General features: G+C 40.5%; 1 protein-coding gene across 3 annotated transcripts; it reads left to right on the top strand.

The window, feature by feature from the left end:
• Nucleotides 1-1,045: 1,045 nt before the first annotated feature.
• On the top strand, nucleotides 1,046-14,818 carry MFSD1 (major facilitator superfamily domain containing 1). 3 transcript variants are annotated; one of them, XM_057421804.1, is made up of 17 exons: nucleotides 1,046-1,199; nucleotides 1,275-1,327; nucleotides 1,503-1,615; nucleotides 1,993-2,035; nucleotides 2,589-2,656; nucleotides 3,417-3,525; nucleotides 4,446-4,548; nucleotides 5,286-5,384; nucleotides 6,140-6,251; nucleotides 7,281-7,337; nucleotides 7,932-8,088; nucleotides 9,170-9,267; nucleotides 9,702-9,814; nucleotides 10,356-10,403; nucleotides 11,131-11,191; nucleotides 14,147-14,261; nucleotides 14,510-14,818. In XM_057421804.1, the coding sequence occupies exons 1-17, from the start codon at nucleotides 1,046-1,048 to the stop codon at nucleotides 14,567-14,569; spliced, it is 1,563 nt and encodes a 520-aa protein (XP_057277787.1). In that variant the 3' UTR covers nucleotides 14,570-14,818. The 3 variants fall into 3 exon arrangements, with proteins under 3 accessions (XP_057277787.1, XP_057277788.1, XP_057277789.1); XM_057421805.1 differs by lacking the exons at nucleotides 14,147-14,261; nucleotides 14,510-14,818 and adding an exon at nucleotides 13,173-13,958; XM_057421806.1 differs by lacking the exons at nucleotides 14,147-14,261; nucleotides 14,510-14,818 and adding an exon at nucleotides 11,976-13,017.
• The last annotated feature ends 6,315 nt before the right edge of the window (nucleotides 14,819-21,133 follow it).

Here is a 21,133-nt window from a genome sequence, read left to right as displayed (position 1 = left end):
TTAAATAACAAATATTTCTGCCATCATTAAGAACATGTTTTAATCAAAAAGCACCATCCCTCAGTTGGTGGGTTCAGGTCATCTTTGGTGTAAGAAGATAAAATTTGATGGAAGACTGGACTTTTTTATATTGAATAAATAGCTTTTTCAAGGATTTCTCTAATATGGGAATACCTTTTAGGACCTAAAGTAAAAAGTAAAGTAAAAAGTAAAAGACTTCACTATCCAAAAGGGGGGGGGGGAACGACACGGGACGGGGGACAATGAAGAAATTTTACAAGCTTTTGCATCTGTGTGCTTATTACAGGATTATTGCAATGTACCCCTTAACCTTTCTTTTTACTTTACTTTTGTTTTTATTTTAGTATTTTTTTTTATTTGGGGGTGGTGGTGGTGGTGGTTGGGTTTTTTGAGTTTGAGACCTGTTACAAGAGGTTTATTCTTCTTGAGTGTCTCAAGAAAAATACTGGGGTAAAAAGCCGAAGCTTAATCATGGGAGGAGAAAGCCAGGTGAAACTGTGGAGGAGGCCAGGACATATCAGGGCCGAAGTGCTGGCTGCCGTTATTCCTTGGCACCTCCAGCTCCAGACAGGCAGCACGCGGGATGGGCAATCTGCCAGCAGGAAAACGAAACACACCTCCCGGGTTTTATGGCTTTAATCAGCCGGAGGGCAGAGAGACACCGTTCTCCACAGACCTCGCTCGCCGTTTGTCAGTGACAGGCCTGCCCTTAACATGCTTTTACATAGAATAGGAGGCTACAGGTGCTGAAACCTGGAATAATGTCCCACCAGCTGCGTGCCTAAGATAAGGTTTTGTCATTGCTGCGATGCTGGGCACGGTTTCTGTAGCTGATGCTCTCACCATACCATTAGGTCTGTTTAGGGGTTTGCTTTGGGGGCATTTGAAGGAGTTTTTTGCCGCTGTTAGGCTCCTGTTTAGCTCAGGAGCAGGTTTAGTCCAACCGCCGGACCGCTACCATGGAAACGTGACACGTGAGCCACGGGGAGATCACGTGTGTGCAGATCACGTGACGGCGGCTGCGATGGCCGAGGAGGAGCGGTCGCTGCTGGGTTCCGTCGGTGGTGACGATGGCGGCGGTTCTGCGGAGCCCGTCCGTTCCCTGCCCTCCGCCTGCGACCCGCGGTGCTTGCCGCACCGGCTCATTGTCCTCACGCTCATGTGCTTCCTGGGCTTCGGTGGGTGGCGGCGGGGGCGTGCGGGTGCCTGTGGTACTGGGGGCAGGGCTCTGAGGCATCCCCTTCTCTTTGCAGGCAGCTACTTCTGCTACGACAATCCAGCGGCTCTCCAAACGCAGGTTCAACGGGTGAGTGGCTGCCTTCGGCCAGAACGGGGTTACGGGGTGAGGGAAGCACGGGCAGCGGCGGGGTCGGACAGCGTGCTGCTGCTCCTTAAGTAGCTTTGCTTAGATACTTGTTCGGTGTCCCTGTAATTACCTTAAGAGTAAGTACTTTTTTTTAATTCCTCTCTCCTTTATGTAGGATATGAAGGTGAACACAGCTCAGTTCATGGCACTCTATGCTTGGTATTCCTGGCCTAATGTGGTTCTCTGCTTCTTTGGAGGTTTTCTGATAGACAGAGCTTTTGGAATACGGTAGGTGTGATCATAGTGTCACTTACCTTCAATGGGTGGTAAAACTTAAAGTGCATGTGAAGTATAGGCTGTGTAATACAGAGTTTTTCAAATTATAATAATGCCTTTCAAATTATAATAAGCTTTTCCAAACTTTTTTCACATGATCTTGGAAATTCCACTGGCATAAATGAGCTTCCTTCTCTTAAATAAAGTTCCTTCAAAAATGGCATCCTGTACTACCATTTTTTTAAGGAAGCTGTCAAGTTGTAGCATTTATTACAGGGATCTTTTATTGCATATTAGTTCCACTTGTTCCCTTGCTGTAGGTCTAATGTAGTGTCTTATAGGGAAAAAAGGTTCTAGCTATGCATTAAGTGATTTTAATTTCCTTACAGGTTGGGCACTATAATATTTAGTATCTTCGTTTGTGCTGGGCAGGTAAGTGCAAATGAGAGGGTGAAGGGTGATGCTTGTCTGAATGTTCTTTACTGGGGCTGGGGAGAAAAAGCCCAGATGGCCTTTTGTGTAGTGGTGGGTATTTCAGATGGGAGTAGGCAGGTGAAGAGGAATGAAACGGGTGAGCCCTGGGTTTTACTGGGGCAGTTGGGAACAGATGAGGTACCTGGGAAGAGGGGACCTGGAAGATGAGTGAAATAATGTAAAGGAATCAAATGTTTTATTTGTTTGTTGTGAAACTACTATGTAGGTGTATTTGGGTCGGGTATGACGGTATGGTGGAAACATGACTTGAACATTTAGAGGTGTTTCTAAGCTAAGTTTCAGGGTGGGTCAGGTTGGATATCGTTTAGCCAGCTGAATGATGAACAAGGCCAAGGGAGCAAAGGCTATAAGCTAGGAATGAAGTGGGTGTGAAGTATTTGTGCAGATCTGGGAAAGAAAGAGCATTTTTGTATCTGTTTTGAGATGGTTCTGCTTTGTTCCATACTTCAAATATAAAATCAAGATTTTTCCTTAAACACTTGTTTGCCAGGTAGTTTTTGCTTTGGGAGCACTCCTTAATACTTTCTGGCTGATGGATGCAGGCAGATTCATTTTCGGGTAAGTCTAGAAGAGCGTAGTATTTGCTGTCTGAGGTAAGGACTGGCTTTGTGTCCTAGAGACCACTACCATGTGTACGCTCGGAGACAAAATCGCTGGATATTGAGGCATCTATAAAGTTGAGGTATGCAAGATCTTCAGTTGTGTTCCCAGTCTAGTCTGAAGTTAGAAAACAGAAAAAATAGTACATTCAGTAAGCTGATAAAACTGTGTTACTCTTTTTAATTCTTACTTTCCTGAGTCTTTAGACTCAGGAAAGCAACAGCAAATACAACAGGGCTGCTACAGTGGCAGCAAATGTGAGAAGAAAAACCTCCTAGATGTAAATGTGCCAGAGCATGAAAATGTTACAAAATCTGACCAACTGAACGGGGGGTGGGCAGATGACTCTATGAAATTCTGACTCCAGGTAAGATGCCTACTTTTGGTTTCATTTAGGTCAGGTTTTATAACACTGCAGAAGAGAAATTATAAACTGCTGCTTACTGATTTAATTTCTCTAAATGACCAAAGGCAATTATAATTGGTTCAAGACTACTTAAGATACCTTGTACTCTCAATTATACTTAAGACCTTGCAATTCTTTTTTTGAATTGCCTTTTAAGAATTCTGTTGTCTTCTATATATGCATTAGATCTACTTACACACAGATATATTTCTCTGAAATAGTCATTTTGGAATTGCCAGCAGCTGATGGACTGCTTCCTATTGCTTTGCCTGTTGCAGTTAATGTGTTTTCTTTTGTGCCTTCCTTTTCTAGAATAGGTGGAGAGTCCTTAGCAGTGGCACAAAACACGTATGCAGTCAGCTGGTTTAAAGGCAAGGAGTTAAATCTTGTGTTTGGATTACAGCTAAGCATGGCCAGAATTGTAAGTGTAAAACTGTGTAGCTTTAATTTGTAGACCTTAGGGTGTGCGGTTTGTATGGGCAGTGAGACAGGTGGGAAACAGCATTTCTAATGCTTCTGAGTAGTTTTTGTAGTAAATAGGCAAAGGATACACAAGGAAATGGTTTAATAAGATTTCTTAGAACCTGTCAAACTTCTTTAGAAGACTGGTGGTGTTATTAATATAGACTGCTGGGTGGGACAGTCACATTGCTGTTTTTCATCAGATTGATTGTTGGTACAAGCACTTAAACTGCTGCTAGAGCTGGGTTTACACTAATATACCAGGCTGGGAATGAAGAGAGCAGAGACATCCCTCTTCTGTTAGGGCTCCTCCAGCAGCTTGTGGTATCTTAAACCGCTGCAGGTTATTTGCCTCAGCAAAAGAGAGTTAGATAGTCACAGCTGGGTCAGGCTGTTGCTAACTATCAGTTGCTGCATCTCAGCTGAGCTGCAGTTAACTGTCTTGTTAGCCTTCATTTTGGAGCTATGGACACCTTTTCTAGGGACAGAAGGGAGTTGGGGGAAGGTGCTTCTTCCTGGTGCCTGTCAGGTGGCAATCCTGTTTACTTTAACATGAGATACTAAATTTAATTAAATTAGTTTCTGAGCCAACACAGTGTATGATGTGGATTTTATGTCACTTTAATATCTCTGTTGAAACACAGTTCTATAAAATTTCAGTTTGTGATGGTATATTGTTGTTACAATGATGAATTTGTTACAAACGTGACCAAAACAGCAGGAAATAATTTTATGATTGGTGCTGATAGTTTATGATCCCTGCGTAGCGTCTTACCTGTTTGTTTGAAACAGTGTTCCATAAGCAGTTTGCCTAATGTTCCTTTTGAATTAATAGGATTGTGAAATGCATAATTGTTCACATGAGTCTGTTCTGCCTAGGGAAGCACAGTGAACATGAATATCATGGGATGGATATACTCTAGAGTTCGAGCTCTTCTGGGGTATACTGGTCCCAGTACTCTTGGGTTAACTCTCATGATAGGTCAGTAATACTTCGAATTGATGTCATCTGCTATTTTGGGCCTGTGAATGTTAACAGAATGCATACATGTTAATGTTTTCTCACTAACTTGAAAGTAGGATGCGTATGCTTGAGACTAGGAAGAGCAGTTCAAATACTGTTTGTATCGATGGCTAATATTCTTATACAGAGTGTATGATTACTGCATCTGCTATAATGTTGTGTGATTATTTGCCAAACTCAGGTTTATATCTTATGGAGATGAAACACTTCATGTGCTTTGAGTAAGGGACAGACTTGAAAAATACTTCTGAAGGGTATCATGTCAAAGCTTGCATGTAGTTGTCTGATGTGTAAAAGTGAAATTTCCACTGCCTTTGGATCTTTTCCTTCAGCTGTGGGTATTGAGGGCCTGGTGCTGGTAACAAGGCACAGGGTTTTTTCTCTTATTACAGGGTGCAGATAAGGAGCTTGGCTGTGCTGAGTGGGAGTAGTGGTAATGTTTTAAATAAATATTTTAAAGAAAATGAATGTAGTTACATGTTTGTAATCCAGTCAAAGGTAGATGTCTCATGTGGTAGGCTTCAGTATTTACACCTTATTCTTTGAGTTGTATAGCTATTAAGTCTTACATATAAGAGAAGCTGGTGTTAAACCTAGTTTTTGTTAGATATGTAAAGGTATGCTAAGCTAGTTGTGCATAAAGCTGAATTGCTGCTTGACTCAACAACTAAACATGTCGCATTGCCTTCTTGCAGGTGGCGTAACATGTCTCTTTTCACTGATGTGTGCATTAATCCTTGCTTATCTGGACAAGAGAGCAGAGAAGCTCCTTTCTAAAGAGCAAGGGAAAACAGGTGAGTGGGAGCGTGGTGTGGCTGAACCTACCTTCAGCTTCATTCTAGAGCAAACCCTTTCAGTTACACTCTGTGCACTGTGCAGGTTTGTGTTTTAGGTAATTCAGTGGCTGCTGTGTCTTTTTCTGCAGTTGTCTTTAATAATAATTTTTAGTTCCTTTTAATATCAGTAGGAAGTTTCAGAGTTTTAAACACCAGTTTACAGGCAGATGCACTGTAATCTGCTTTATTTATAAAGCATGCGGAGAGCTTCCCACTTCACAACAATTTGATCTGCATCATTGTGTCTAGAATTTTGTAAGTGTGCAAAACCATGCAGCTGTTCTCTGTCAGCATGCGGTGTTTTGAGTTTTCCATGTGAGAGAATTCAGACTAAGTAAAAAAATAAACTCAATTTGAGGTCCAGGTAAGAGCATTTAACATGAAACTTCAGACATGAATTTTGCTAGCTGGGTAAAGATTTCCTTGAAAAAGTGGTTTGTATTTAATTCTGATGCATAAGACTTTTGGAGGCTTTAGAGAACTTGTACATTCAGCTTAATGTAAAAGGGACAATTTGTTCTTGACTTTGGTATTGTTGATTTAGCACTTGTATATTCTTAACTGACTGTGTAAATTTTAAACAAGGGAGTAGACAGTGGCAGGAATATATGTGTTAGTAATGACTTGTGATCACCTTAATGTTTAGTCAATGTGGATGAATTTTAGCTATGCTTATGCTGGCTGAAACAGTATTGTCTCTTGCCTCACTCCAGGTGAACTGATTAAGCTAACTGATGTGAAGGACTTCTCTTTGTCCTTGTGGCTTATATTTGTAATCTGTGTCTGTTACTATGCAGCAGTTTTTCCTTTCATTGGACTTGGAAAGTAAGTATTTTCCACTTATGTAGCTATTCCCCTTGAATGTGGCTAGGGGCTTAACTAGATACTGGTGAAAATGCTAGCATTATTGCTACTAGTATTTAAGAATCACAGATGCCTACAGAATCCCTGGTCTCCCAGCAAGTCTGTGCTGTGGTTTGTCATATAGTTCTGTGACATTGTTCACTATACTTGTGATACAAATAAACACAGCTCTTACGTCTTCCTTATCTGTCGAGCTTTGTGGGAAATGCCATTGCTTAACATAGGCTGAGCTGTCAGAACTCCAAAGCATAATGCATGCTCCATTTCCTGATTAAAAGTTGGTACAGATTTAAAGCATGGCGTGAGTTTTGGTGTGGGAAGCTGCAGACAGCTGTCGTATAGAACTCCTTCCATATGTGTAAGCTATTAACTGAGACATGGGGGTTTAAATATAGTTACAGCTTTGGACTGAAGTTCTCTTACTGTGCTGACTTTGGTATATTTATCATGTTGAAACTTGGGGCATTCATATGTAGGTTTCCCTTTTGAGCCACATTACTTGACCTACAATCTCCATCAAATGGCTTTTGAATATATTTGGATTTAAAAACAGATCCCTTGAGCTCAATGTGTGTTTTATAGTGAGTGAGATGGAAAAGTCTGAGAGACATTGCAGTCAGCAATGCAGATGTCTATTTTTTGCTTGTGCATCCTTCTGTATTCTAAAAATTCTCACTCTCTTAGAATACTCTTACTGCTAATGTCTTATTATTGGGTTATATGTTGGTTATGTACTTTGGCTGTTTTCCCCAAAGTGTAATTTGAATAGTCCTTAGACACAAATTTGTAGAGTCTGATAATAAGCTCCTAAATGAAATATAAATGACGCTCTGTGGTGGGATGTTAATGTCAAACCTATATAGCTTTAATATATATTTTAAATTTTCTTGTACACTAGGTTCTTGTGTCTTTAGTTTAATTTTGTGTCTAGCTTAATTTTGCTTTCATGTCTGTGCATTTTTCTAAATCTGTTTTTTTTTTTTTCTTTAGGGTTTTCTTTATTGAGAAATTCAAATTCTCACCTCAAGAAGCAAGTGCAATTAACAGGTATACTGTGGTTGATTTAGTAAGTAAATGTGCTGCTGCTGTGTTCTAGGGGGATGTGTATCTTTGGGCTCTGACCATGTGGGAGGTTTTGGATCTACTGTTGTATGTGGTGACTTGTATTAAGTGGATAGATAGATTTCAGATGTCTCAAGGCATAATTGTCTTGCATATTCACACTGAGGAATTAGAAAGAAAAGGCTCTGTCTGAAGGCTATTGTTTTCTTCTGAGTAACAAAAGCAGTTTAATAGCAACACTAAATAAACTAAATTTTCCTAGTCTGAAGATGAATTTTTGATGTGGAAAACCCCCAAACAAATAAAAACAAACAACAAAACACTTGGTGGTATCTGATTCCAAAAGCTCTGAGTATGTTACTGTTTCCTTGGATGTCAAGTGTTTTCATGTCCTCAGATATTTTGGGAGTTTTGAAATCTGGAGTCTGTTGCTACAGGGGATTTTTGGTGTATTTTTTCTTATGGCCTCACAGGTAACAAGGTAATATGGTGTTTTATCTGGAAACAGCTGTACTGTATAGCACCTAAAGCTATCCCTGGCTAGACAGTGTTCAGTTCTCTATTTTTATTCTTTTGTAGTATTGTGTATATTATATCGGCACCCATGTCGCCAGTCTTTGGACTCCTGGTGGATAAACTTGGGAAGAATATCATCTGGGTTTTATGTGCTGTAATAACTACACTAGCTTCTCATATTATGTTGGCTTTTACCTTCTGGAACCCCTGGATAGCAATGGTAACTATTCTTTCTGACTTATAGCTATATATGATAAAACAGGAAATAAAATTGATCCTGAATTGTTTTGCATAAGTAGCCACTGTCTTTGACTCTTTAGAAAGTCTTCAAAACCTGTTTTGATATCCCCAACTTTAAGAAGGATACACTATTTGAAAGTGAGTATGAAGACGGTGAAAAAACAAAGGATGCATAATACAGGCAAAACTATCATTAGCTATCTGTGGCCTAAAGATAACATTTCAGGTTTTGGTGTTTTGTGGAGAGAGGCACTAGATATTTATGTGTGTTTTGAGGTGGAAAAGACTGGCAGCTGCTGCCTGTAGCAATAGTTCTATAGCTGTTTAGTGCAAAGAGATGTTCAGCTTCTTAGAAGGGTGGGATTAGACTGGAAGTCTGTATGGAGTGGCAATTCCTTGTCCTTTCAGAGAAGTCTTTAGTTCATCGCAGTATCTGTGTTTTGATGGTGCTGTATTGCAGAGGTCTGTTCTCATGCTTTGTGGACACTACTTACACTAGCTATTGCTAGGTTACTGTGCTAGATGCTTGCTTTTCTCCTGAAACTTGTTCTTTTGGTGTAGTTCTGCTTATTACTATTACTTAAACTGTCTCTAATGCACTGTATTGGATAGCAGGAAACTTCAATAAAAAGCTTTGTTATTGATTTCCCCTTCCTAGGGCAGATTCACTAAGAAATTGCTTTTGAACTAAGGTTTACAGGTTTAAATACAGTACTTACCAGCGTATCAGTGTTTAAAAATAGGGACCTTGTTTTTCAGGTATTTTCTAGTGAGTTGCAGCATTGATCTTTTCCATTAGGTATTAAAGTCAGGCTCTTAATGCTAATTAGGGTTTAGTTTGTGGGTCACTCCTGGAAAAACTTCTTTCTCCTTCTAAATGTGCATATGTATTTAGACCAATATTGCAAAAGGTGTTAAGTGTTGGGTTTTTTTTGTTTGTTTTTTGTTTTGTTTTTCTCCCTTTTGGGAGAAGGGGAAAATCAATATGTTTATTTGTTATAACTTTAGAGCAGAAATGCTTGTCATCTAATATCTGTTGAATTGTTCTTATTTCACACCAGTGTTTGCTAGGAGTGGCGTACTCACTGCTTGCCTGTGCCCTGTGGCCCATGGTGGCCTTTGTTGTTCCAGAACACCAGTTGGGAACTGCTTATGGCTTGTAAGTACTTAAATTTGTCCATCTGTGCTGCTTTACAGTGACTATGTCCTGATACTATTAAACCACTGAATATCAAGCAGTTACATGTTAATGGTTATGAATTTCTCCAAGTTCCATCTTGCAGGAAGTGTAGTTTCAGCATATGTGTAGTAGAGCATGTGGTTGTGTAGATCATAGTATCATAGAATGGTTAGGATTGGAAGGGGGGTTAAATATCATGTACTTCCAACCCTGCACCATGAGCAGGGACACCTTCCAACCAGGTTGCTCAAAGCTCCATCCAGTGCACAGAAACCTGCAAAAATGCAGAGTCATGTGTCTGTCATATGTCATAGTGAACGGAGAGAAGTTAATCTTCTTGTTTGACCAGTGTCATTAATGTTTTCTTTAAAAAGGAATTTCTACACAGTGGTAATCCTTTGTTTATGTGTTAGCATGCAGTCCATCCAGAATCTCGGTCTGGCAATTATTGCTATAGCAGCAGGGATGATTCTGGACACAAGAGGATACTTGTTTCTTGAAGTCTTCTTCAGTGCTTGTGTTTGCTGTAAGTACTAAAAACATTGGAAGTGAATTCTGTGCATTCAGGAAGCTTTATCAGGCTTTTTTCTTGATATTTCTTGTAAGACAGTAATACCTCCTTTCTTACAGTTAGGTAGAGGTTTCAACTGGGGCGATGTTGAAAGTAACTGAAACCTAGTGAAGTGTTTTGTGGTTTTATTGAAGTGATTTATTGTAAGTAGTTTTGATGTCTTGAGAAAAGAGAAGTGAGTGAAAGGGTAGGTAAATGATACTCTTAAAGGCTGTGTCTGAGGGCTGTTTTTAATGTAACTAAAACTAGAGCAACCTTTTCTGAGTTACCATGCTATTTACAAGCATAATGGAATTTTCCAAAGGAGTTAAGAGATGCCGCTGACAAAAATCTCCCATTAGTTACAACTGTCATGAAAAATCTTGGTTGTTGCTCAGTTGTATGTTAAAGCTGTTCTTCTGTTGTAAATTTGTCGGCTAAAACTGCTCCTCTTTCTTTTTTTGTGTTTTTTTTTTTTTTGTGTTGTTTTGGTTTTGGTTTTTTGTTTGTTTTTTAGTGTCACTAATAGCTGTAGTCATGCTGTATTTTGTGAACCACCTTACAGGTAAGCAAGTGTTTTCAGCTTCTCTTGATACTTATTTTTATCATAATTCTTGAAGTTATCAAGCTGAGTTTGATAACTTGATATGCAGGTAGTGTTGTATAGCTCATGGCTTTGGTACCAGGAGCATCTCTTGATGAAGTCAGTCTCTGTAACATCATCTTTGTCAATGCTGTAGTGTGTAACACCCTGAACCTTGCTGTGATGTGAAGCCTTGTCACAGGGCAGGGGTACCTATCCCTTCAGCTGGCTTGAACAGATGTGTGGGGTATTCTGCAGCTTTTTCTAAACTGTGTATCAAACTTGACTGTGTGCATATCTGCAAATATGTTAATTCTATAGACTTTTCTTCAAATATCAGTGTTCTTTCTCAACTGTTTTTTGAAGCAGTTACTACTGAAGGACCTGGAACGGATATTAATTTATTTTTTTCAAAGTTGCTTCCACTTTCTTTAGTTTTCAGGAGTGTTATGGTGAGTTGTAGAGAAACTTCATTGTTATTCAACAGAAAACTGGATCAGGTTGGAGAGCTTAGTTTGGGTTCTGAATTTGCGTGCTCAGATGATTATGAAAACGTTGCTCTTTACCTCAGTTTCTACTTTTGTGTAATTACTCTGCTGATTTCTTCTGTAAAGTGCTCAGAGAACTTCTGTAGAGAGGTATGATACCAAAGATACAATACAAAAAGACCAATTTTAAAAGTTTCAAGTGTATTCTACTTCTGTTGCAGGTGGTGATCTCAACTGGTCTGCGAAGAAAAGGGAAAAACTGCAAAAAGCAGCTGCAGCTGAGTAAGTATAAAGAACAGTGTCCTTAGGAAATGTTTAACCTGAAGTGATTAAGTAGATTACTGTCTGAAGTCAGTCTCTTGTAGGTCTGACATTTGTACTGAATGTTATTTTCTTTCTTACCAGTTAGTAGTAGGATTTCATATTCCTGCCTCCTCTAAATGGATAATTAGAGGAAGTAGCAATTAACCAGGTGTCCTTTCCTGGCACTCTTCCTTGCTATCTTCTTTGTTTTAGTGGCCTTCCAACTGAGTGGAACTGAAGTGTGTTTAAAAAATGTTGTATTGTTTATTTAAAAATGCACTTCATTTATGGTGTGCAACTGGCCCAGTTAGCAGCAAACGTGACCTGGATTTAATGTTAGGTAATGCATAGACCAACTTTTTTTGAAGTGTCATTAAAAGCTAGATTTCTCTTCAGAAGAAACTGCACTTCAGTCACTTACCTTTCAGTTTCAGCATGCTCCTGTTGCTATCTTATTTAGTAGTCTTAATTCAGCTTGTCTCTGAAAACTGTGACTTGAGTCTAAATTGCTATGCTAATATGAAACAGTTTGTGATCAGATTTCTGTCAGATATTGTTGATTACTGTGAAAGAATTCAAATTTTTAGAAAGAAAATGGGGCTGGTATTTCAATAATGTGGAATCCACTTCCTTTAAAAGGAGATGGAGCACTTGAGGTGTGCTTAGGGCAGAAATTGTCGAAATAGGCAAATTTCAACTGTTCATCCAATTAAGCAGATTTCATTCTGTGGGAGACTTGTACGTCCTACTTCCTTCTCTACAGAAAATAAAGAAAGTGACACTTCAGAATAGTAACTTGCAAAGTTCTCTTCCTTGGTCTTGACAAAACATGGGTGACGTGTTAAAGGTCCTTTGCTGTGCATAGCCCTAACTGCTGGAATGGAGTAGTATTGCTTTTTAAGTGTTGCTTGATCAAACATGAAGGTATCAGTCCCTTGCTGTTGGGATAGCTCCTAAGTTTATCCACTCTGCACAGTAGAAAGTATACTTGTTTCTTTTTTTTTTTTGTTTGCTATCTGAGAATGCTAAATGAGGGTAAAGCTCTTGATGCATATGGACTGCTGTACAAGGGAGTCAAGGGTTTCAGAATAATTGCCTTGTATCAGGGGAAGAGGAAGGGAAAAGCATTGTATGGCAAAGTCCATTCAGATGTCACCTTAAAGGTGAAACAAAAGATTCTTCTGCTCCAGTTTCTCCATTATGTACTTAACATATGTACTTAATTATGTATTGGTGGAAAAGGACCTGGGGGTGCTGACGGCCACTGAACATGAGCCAGTTTGTGCCCAGGCAGCCAAGAAGGCCAACAGCACCCTGGCCTGTATCAAAAATGGCGTGGCCAGCAGGGCCAGGGCAGTGATCGTCCCCCTGCACTCAGCACTTTGATGCCACACCTTGAATACTGTCTTCGGTTCTGGGCCCCTCGCTGCAAGAGAGACACTGAGGTGCTGGAGCATATTCAGAGAAGAGCAGCAAAGCTGGTGAAGGGCCTGAAGCACAAGTCTGATGAGGAATGGCTAAGGGAACTGGGGTTGACTTGAAACAAAAATCAAAACGCCTGTCAGTAAGGTCTAGTTAGGTGACTTGTGGGGTTTAATGTGAATTTTTTTTTTTTGTCCTAATTTGTGGGCTTTTTATACAGTAGTCTTGAGGAAAACTCAAGGAAACTAAAACCTCACCAGACCTGGTGAGTGTCCTAGCTTAGTTGTGATGAACATCATCCTTGAGTAAAAAGGTCACAGGCAGTTTTTAATGCAAATGCACCAACAAACCCCAAAGCCTTGCACCCAGGAGGAGTTCTCTGTCCAAGCAGAGCTGTTTATCAGTCTGTCTGGCCTGTGTGAGATGTGTAACACTTCCAGTATTTACTATGAAAGATGGCTTTGTATTTGTGTATGCTGTGGGATATAGTGCTTTAGAACAATATTTTCAGTAATTTTTATTACAATATTTTTTTCAGAAAAGAAATTTGAATAGCAAATATCATCCAGAAGTGGGGAGCATTTGATCAGCATCATGACAACTTGAAGAATTGTAGTGTTGTGTAGTTTGGTCACTGCACACTAGCTCTTTGGAAAAACCACTAACATGCAAGGGGGGTTTACAGTAAATGGCTGAATTTTATGCTTTGTAATCAGTTTTAACCAATACCAAGTTATCTCTTAGTTTGAACAGAGTGGGTTTATAGCGTTTTGCACTGTTTAAGCTCTGTCATTGGAGAGGGTAGTCTGCAATCTGAGACAAACATGTTCATCTTAAGATAAAGGCTAGCACGAAAGTGTCTTTTATGCGCAGCACTATCATCTTGAGGGTTGAGAATTCTAAATGTAATAGCATTTAATGTTCTGTAGTAAGGTTCATTGCCTTACAGAGCTTAAAAACGGGTCACTTATTGCCTTTATCACTGTCTTAACACAAACCATTGTCTTAAGCAGAATGTATTTAGAGCTTCATTTGAGTTTCTCTTTAAGACTTGTATGGGAAAAGAGCTATTATGCTCTGGTCAAATACTTTTGTAGGAGACTGCTGTTAATTCTGAAGACTGCTGAGCAGTCTTTTATTTGCATTTTTGACAGTTGATTCTTTTTGTATTGTAATCTTTATTTTAAGGAGTCAAAGCTTGTTTAATAAAGAAATAGTAAAAATTGTTGGAAAAGCTCACTGAGCACATTGTAATCTGTGAAAACCAAAAAGTTTACCTTTCTACCAAAGTCTTGCAATCTAAATAAAAGGAAACTGCAGAAAACAGCCTCTCTCCTTTTTTACACTGAATTAATCCATACACATCTTAGTCTCACTTAATCTGATATCCAGTATTCATCTATAATTTTACAAGAATATTCTAGTTATTAAAAATAAAACTGCATACACAAGAGAAGTTGCTTGGGTTTGCACTCATCAGTGCAAATATCTTAAACCAATTTTCTTTTCCAGAGCAGAAGAACAAGAGAAACTCAGACGTCAAAATGAAGATGACTTGGCTAAGTTACGGCCAAAAGCTGATGACTTTAGTTTAAGGAATAAATATCTCTCCAAACTAGGCGCTCAGGTATTAGTAACAAAGTAGAGGTTTTAATAACTGGGAATAGAACAATGAGATAATTATTTTAAGAACTCTGTTTGCTTCAAATAGCCAGGAAATCAACCTCTGATTAAAATGCTAAATATATGCTTGTTCTCAGAAATCAAGTCTCACCACTGGTAATTAAAAATCTAATGAAGAAAATGAGTCAACCTAGTAAGCAGAGAAGAAGGCATATTATGATGCATGATTTTTTTAATTTTATCTTTTTGCAGCTACCTGATAATTACTGTTCCTATTTATCAACAATGGCACACAGAAGCGTGTTGAAATAGCGTCTTGCCCTACTTGCAAAAGCAGAAATACATGGAATCTCCTAGTACACAAAACTTTGTTTCCAGTACTGACAAGTACCACAGCAGAAGCAGAGTGATGCACCATGCTTTTCTGCAAACACAGATCCTATTTTTAAAACGCTCGGCTTAAGCTCCTCCTCCTATCACACATGATGCTCATGAAGAACCATCTGTCTGTTTATTTGAACCCATGAGCTATGTACTACATGCTCCTGTCTAAGATGCTCAGTGAGTAGCTTGAGACAAAAGCTAAGACTTTAGCTTCCTACACAACGATGTCTGAAATGTGAAAGCTTTCTTTCAGTAATCAAATTGTAGTGAAATGAGCTTTGGTATAGGTCTGGGTTATTTAGCCTCAAGTTAGACAACTTTGTTTCTATATTTGACAATGGTCTGTTTCATTTTTCTTACAGAAAAATGTGAGGAAAGGCTACCATTCAAGTATTTCGGAGGAAACTATGCAATTCCAGTATTACAGTTCAAAAAATGTTAGCTCTTAAATGTAATGCTAGGTCATGGATTTAGCAATAATCTCATGTAAGTCCTGATTAATGTGAAAAATAACATTTTTAAGACGTGGTAACTAAAACTATGGAAGTCTGTTGCTGAACAGCTAGTTCCTAGTAACTCCTGCAGAGTTCAGTCTTTGACTTGTTACTCATAAAGACTCACTGATGTAATTGGACAAACTATTCCTAAACAAATCTAATCTTTCTTTAAAAGGCAAGAGCATCTGGCTGGCTGGAACACTAGGTAAACCAAAGAAAGAGCCGCTTGTAGAGTGTGAGGTGCGCAAGGGAGTGAGCTTTCCTTGGCTGACTTCAGGGAGTCCTTGTGTGCACCAAAATGCTGAAGAGCCTTTGACTGATTGACTGCAGAGAAAGTACTTTGTTATAAAAAAAAAAATGTTATATTTGTAATTTTTTTTTTTTTTTTTTCCTTCAGTAATTTAAGCAGACCTTCTGGAACTTACGGTCTTAAGGGGTTTTTTAAAGATACTTTTCAGTGAAGATTTCTTTCATGCTCCTGAAAAACCAAGATCATCTTCCTGAAGGAATAAGGCAGGACTATGTTTGTTAATAGTTCTGTATTTTGAAGAACAATCTATGAAAAATCTATCTGAATTATGCTGAACTTGCTGCTGAAGGGGGGTAGTACACTGACCTGTGATAATTCTTATTGGTGCTTTCTGTGCTCCCTGTGAGAACTGAATGCTATCAGCTCTGAGACTGGTTGATACAAGTCAGTTTATGTTTCCTTGTAGACTTGTGACTGCTGGATCTTTTTTAATAAAAGTCTTAAATGGACCCTGGCACCAGTGTTTTTCTTACCAGACTGGTTAGTGATGTTTTGTTGCCCTTGGTGATTGTTGAGACTTATACATGCCTTTTAATTTTTTTTAAACAAAGGATGATTTCTGATTTACCCTGAGAAATATGTAGAGTTTCTGGGGAAGTGTATATTTGAGGATCCAAAGGCAAAGTTTCCCTCAGTCCCCCCTGCTGATGGGTTGATGCATTTCCCTTACTTGGGAAGGGAGGGAATTAGATTATTATTCATTTCCTTTAGCTTTCCCCCATTAGCTTCATCTCCTGCTTCCCCCTAATTCTGACATGTCATGGTTGTAGATAACTCCTTCGCTATTACCTGTAGATCAGCATTTTGTGTGTGGCATGACAGACAGCAACTGTGAACTTGTGTTTTTGAAACTTTATTTTAACTTGCTAAATTCTCTGTATCCTTAAGCATCTTGCTAAAGTATTGTGGTGGACTTCTGCAAATGGTGTAACTTTCTGCATCAGCTCAACTCCAAATGCCTTTGCTTTTGAGGGGTTTCAGCCCATTGATTCCCTTTTACCTTGCTTTTTTCAGTTGTGGATATGGAGCATGGGAGCTATCTGGCTTTTGTTCCCTTGTAAAGCCTTCCTCTTTCTATCAACAGTCCTTTTGCTTCTAGCCCTACATTAGAAAGTCATGACACTATTTGTCCTTCAGACATCCAATGTGTACTTCATAGTTTCAGGTTGATTATCGAAAGGAAAATGGGGTTTTAAATTCTGAAATGCAGTTTCTTTTTTGATAGAGAAAATTGGATTGTGATTGTTGCAGGAGGGGTAAGGCCAGCAGCTCCAGCAAGTGAGTGGGCTGCTTGCCTTGGCTAGGGCAGGGACTGTCTGAGCATGTGCTGCTGCAGTGTTACTTGACAATGTCTGTGCAAGTCCTGCTGCAGTGAATTTGGAATGGCTCGAGCTGAAAGCTGTTTATCTTTGTAAGACTGCCAGGTATTTTTTGCCCCTGCAAAGCTTCCCTTAATGGCTTCTACCCCCACCAGCCTGAGAAGCTGTTGGTAGAGTACAGAGAATGACTTTCCTGACTTTGATGGGCTTTTTTTGAATACCGACTTTATGGGTTGGGCTCTACTGGTCTGTAATGGTCTGACTAAAATCTGCTGGTGGATATGCACACTCGTCTGGAGATATTTATAGAAGAGTTAGTAAACATGGTAATAAACAGTAGTTCAACGTGGTATTTTGTTAAATTTATCTGAGCACATTTCCAAGGGAGGTGTAACTTATGAAGACTATAAATGGTGTTACCCATCTCTGCTATTACTTCTGCTCTCATGTGAGGTAACCCTGGGCATAGGGGGCTCCCAGAGCTGCTGTGGCTTTTGGGTGATTCTGTTCTTTTCCAGTGGGTGTGGTGTTTGGTTCTGATTTTATTTTTGTTATCTTTTAATGTCTTTTCTCCTTTTGACATGTCTTTTCTTCAGGGGTTATTGTTGGATGTTTCAGTAGGCTTTCTCAGTTAAAAAACTGGTTAATATTTCATTGTGTATCTTACCACTGTAGGTGCTCTTTTGTTGCTTTTCCTGTTGTGCAGATGGTCAAGCAAAGAGGCAAAGCACAGCTATTCAAATGAGCTGAAAGGTCCTGAAAGTTGAATGTTATGAAGAAGTTTTGAACAAACAGGACCCAGTTTCTTGGGTTTTCTTAAACTTGCTTTCTCCTACCTCTGCTACCTTGTCTCTGCTCCTCAGGTGTAGAAGGGGACTGCTTTTCTGCCTTTTTTTTTTGTTCTGATGCTTGTGGGGGATGTGGTCAGGCAGCGTCCCAGTTGGATCATTTGTTCTCAGCCTCAAGGACAATTCCTCTTATGCTTTTAGTGTGTTTTCTAGGTCTCATGTGGCTGGCAGCTCCTGTTGTCTCACCTTGCTTCCTCTCTGAATAATTGCTGCCCCCAGCTGGCTTGAGCAAAGAAGTGTGACTCAGCCACTGTGGGCAGCGGTGGGTCTGCAGTTGCCTGTATCCTAAGCAATTGGCACTTCCTGGGAACAACAGATTAGGTTTTTGTTATGGTACCTGCCAAGGTCCTTATCAGGTTTTTGCACATTAAGTTTTGTACATATAGCTTGTTTCTATCCCATAACTGACATTCTAGGAGGGAAGAAATTAGAAGCTCCATGCTCCTCTGAGCACTGGGTTAGCTATTTTATTGAGCTGCATTTGTGGAGAGAACAGAACAGCTTGATCCAGACTGTTACTGCAGTGGCAGTGACTGTGCTGTAGGTGTGGCATTAAAATGTGACCATATGGTCATAGAATCATTTGGGTTCAAAAAGAGTGTTCACATTTCTAATTGCCTTATGTTAGGCAAACCCCTGCTTCTTGGCTACTGAACTCCCTGAAACCTTTGGCACCTGCTGTTGTTATGAACTGCAGGGCAGCCAAGCTGCGTTTGAAGGTACTGTGGAGGTGCTGTTACCTTTTCTGAAATGCACTACGTGTAAGGTAAAAAACCACCCCTTTCCACAGTGCATTTAGTGTGAATAGTCCTGGCTAGCATCTGGAGGGGTTGCTACCCTTTAACAAAGGTGCTGATGTGATGGACCCTATCAAGGAGATAGCAGCTAGGTGGTAATCATCCTTGAAGTAGCTTTCTGAAATATGCTCATAGCATTTAAAAAATTCATTATCTAGCTAATGGCTGGAGACAACTGCTTGCCTCTGTTCCGGTGTCTTCCTAAGTTATTCACTATCTTTTTCTTTACAGCCCTCTTAACAACTGGAAGCAGTGTCTGTGCCTTTTGGAAAGGGTGCTTTTCAGCTTTATTTGGTTACAGCTGGCCAAGGAAATGATGACAACTTGCCTTTCAGTCCTTCATAAAAATACGACGTCTTCTCGCAAACTTCTCTTTGCTAGTTTGCCCTCATTCTGGGGGATTTGAAATTACGCTTTTTGGGTGTCTTTTAGTTGTTGTGCAGGTAAGTTTTATGGCTTTTCTCCAAGTATCACATATGGTGAAGTGGAACAGATCTGCATCACTATTAGAGGGCAGCAGGATGTGCTTCCTCAGCAAGGGGTCAGTCTTGCTGGGCATCTGTCCCCTCTGTGTTCGCAGGAGGCCTGGCTAGAGGACCTGCTTTGGGCAGTCTCGGCTCCAAAGTGAGCCTGGCTCCATTAGTTTGACTGGAAAGAAAGTAGAGGAGTGGGTCAATGTAGCTGTTGAGGCCCACCAGTGGCCTCCAGATCTTGTAGAGCAAACTCTATCACTTTAAGAGCTGGCAGTCAGCTACACAATACATGTCAATGAAGAGGTAAATTCTGTGGTTGATGTGAAATGGCAGTAAACAGGCAGCAAAAAGCCCACAGGCCAGGAGAATGGTTTGGATCAACTGGGCTCAGGCGGCAGTAAGGTGGGGTTAGTGTCTCCAGAGTGCCATGTGAGACTTCTGATCATCAGACCATAGCAGACTAAAATGATGAGAAAAGGAGAGAGGAAAACAGATGTGATGAGAGCCATGCCATAGGGGAAATAGTTGTGAGGGTCTCAAGGCTCATCATGTAGCAGACAGCATGGTTATTGATAATGCCACTGCGAGCATAGATCAAGATGGGCAGGAGCTGCAGGAACACAAATATGCAGGATGTATCCGTGCCAGTAGCAGCCAAGTGCCAGCTCTGGTAGGGTAGGAAGCAGATGGGATAGGAGATGCCTAGAAAGCAGTGGACACTGATGCAAGTAAGCAGCAGGATGCTGCTGTACAAGTTGTCATAAACCAAGAAATGTTCCTTGTTTGCAGAGCAGCTCTCCAAAAGGCCGCATGTTCTGCAGGATGTAGTTGATGATGAGCAAGGGCAAAGAGAAGAGATAGGGCCAGGTCTGTCACAGCCAGGTTCGCTAGGTGGATGGTGGTGCAGGTCCAGTCCTTGGCATGGCAACAGCTGAGCCACAGTATGGCCGCAGCATGAAGATCTAGCTATAAGGTGCAATAAGATGTATTTATAGCTTTCCACAAGAGGGCACAGAGCCTTTCCTGAGGCACTGTTCTCCATTTCTTTCGGCCCCTTCATTGCTGGGTGCAGCTTTAGGCACCATGTGCTGCTTTTCTGTTGCTTTTTAAAGCTTTCGCTCTACCCGCCAGAAATAGAAACACGAACACCCGACAAGTCATTTGCCACTCTTGCCCCTTGCTACCTCAAAGAAATCAGTAAAATCCTAATTAAAGTACACAACAACCTTCTGAAGAGATGAAACTGCAATGGAAATGGTGTGTCACTGTTACTGTTTGAATTAAACCAAAGCGGTGAGTGCTGCAAACACCTGGTGATATGCCCTTGGGCACCAACCAACACTGTATTGCAAGGGCGCTTCAATGAAGTTTATTGCAAATGCAGGCTCTGCCACATACTGAAATTCCTCTGAGTTTCGATTACTTGAGGAGGGCATTTGAGGAAAGGTCTCAAGTGAGCACCTGTTTTGCAAGAGGCAGTGCGTGAGTCTGCTGCTGGTTTGGCATTTCATGCAGGTTGGCTAAAAAGAGGTGAGTTTGCAACTTGCCCATAGCAGCACAAGAAAACAAACTCCATGGCTAGGCATAGGTGGCCTCGCTTGAAGACCCAGGCTGGGCAGGGGTTTGCTCAAAATGTGTGTGTGTTGTTTTTGAAGTTTGTACCCAATATACCCCCTGAATCTCCCAGGAGAGTGAGGAAACCATGAGGGGTTCATTAGCAGGGATCTTGTTCTAAAGAGGGCAGTGATCAAACCAAACCAAGAAATAACTGAATTTCTTTTTGTTCTTCATTCAGGGGAAAGTGTGGTAACTTCTGTGTTGTGGTCACATGAGCCAGACCTGTGGAAAAGCTTTTTCTCCTGGTGGAATGAGGACATGCCTGTTCTGGTGAGCCCCTGTGATCTCACCTACCTGGGTTGCTTGGTTTACATTTTCATGTCTGTCCCTACTTGGGCTTGTCTTCTGCTGTAAATCAATAACATGGCCCCCTCAGAGAATCTCTGACTGAGCTGCAGGCTCCTGGGTCATCACATCACTTCTGAGATCCTTCCTTGCCATGTATCCTGCAGTGGGTCCAGCTGTGGGAGGGTCCTGGCCAGCTCCTCTCTTCACGCTTCTGGCTGGTCCTCATCCTTAGATCAAAACCCTCCAGGCACTGACCCTGGAAAAGGGTTTTAGCCCTCACTAGCTTGTGATGTGAATAATTAAATATCTCAAAAGCAGTAATTTACTGCTTGGCTTTTGAATT

This window comes from Pezoporus wallicus, unplaced genomic scaffold (assembly GCF_028554395.1).
Source record: "Pezoporus wallicus isolate ANWC-B61680 ecotype Strahan unplaced genomic scaffold, APGP_CSIRO_Pwel_v1 scaffold_7402, whole genome shotgun sequence".
NCBI lineage: Eukaryota > Metazoa > Chordata > Aves > Psittaciformes > Psittacidae > Pezoporus > Pezoporus wallicus.
Note: the sequence above shows the minus strand (reverse complement) of the source record. Positions and strands in the feature narration are given on the sequence as shown.

Bases quoted from the DNA above. Each gene is read 5' to 3' on its own strand.
- MFSD1 (XM_057421804.1), top strand. From the start codon at position 1,046: ATGGCCGAGGAGGAGCGGTCGCTGCTGGGTTCCGTCGGTGGTGACGAT. The intron at 1,616-1,992 runs GTAGGTGTGATC...ATTTCCTTACAG, and splicing joins GACAGAGCTTTTGGAATACG to GTTGGGCACTATAATATTTA. The intron at 6,252-7,280 runs GTAAGTATTTTC...TTTTTTCTTTAG, and splicing joins CCTTTCATTGGACTTGGAAA to GGTTTTCTTTATTGAGAAAT.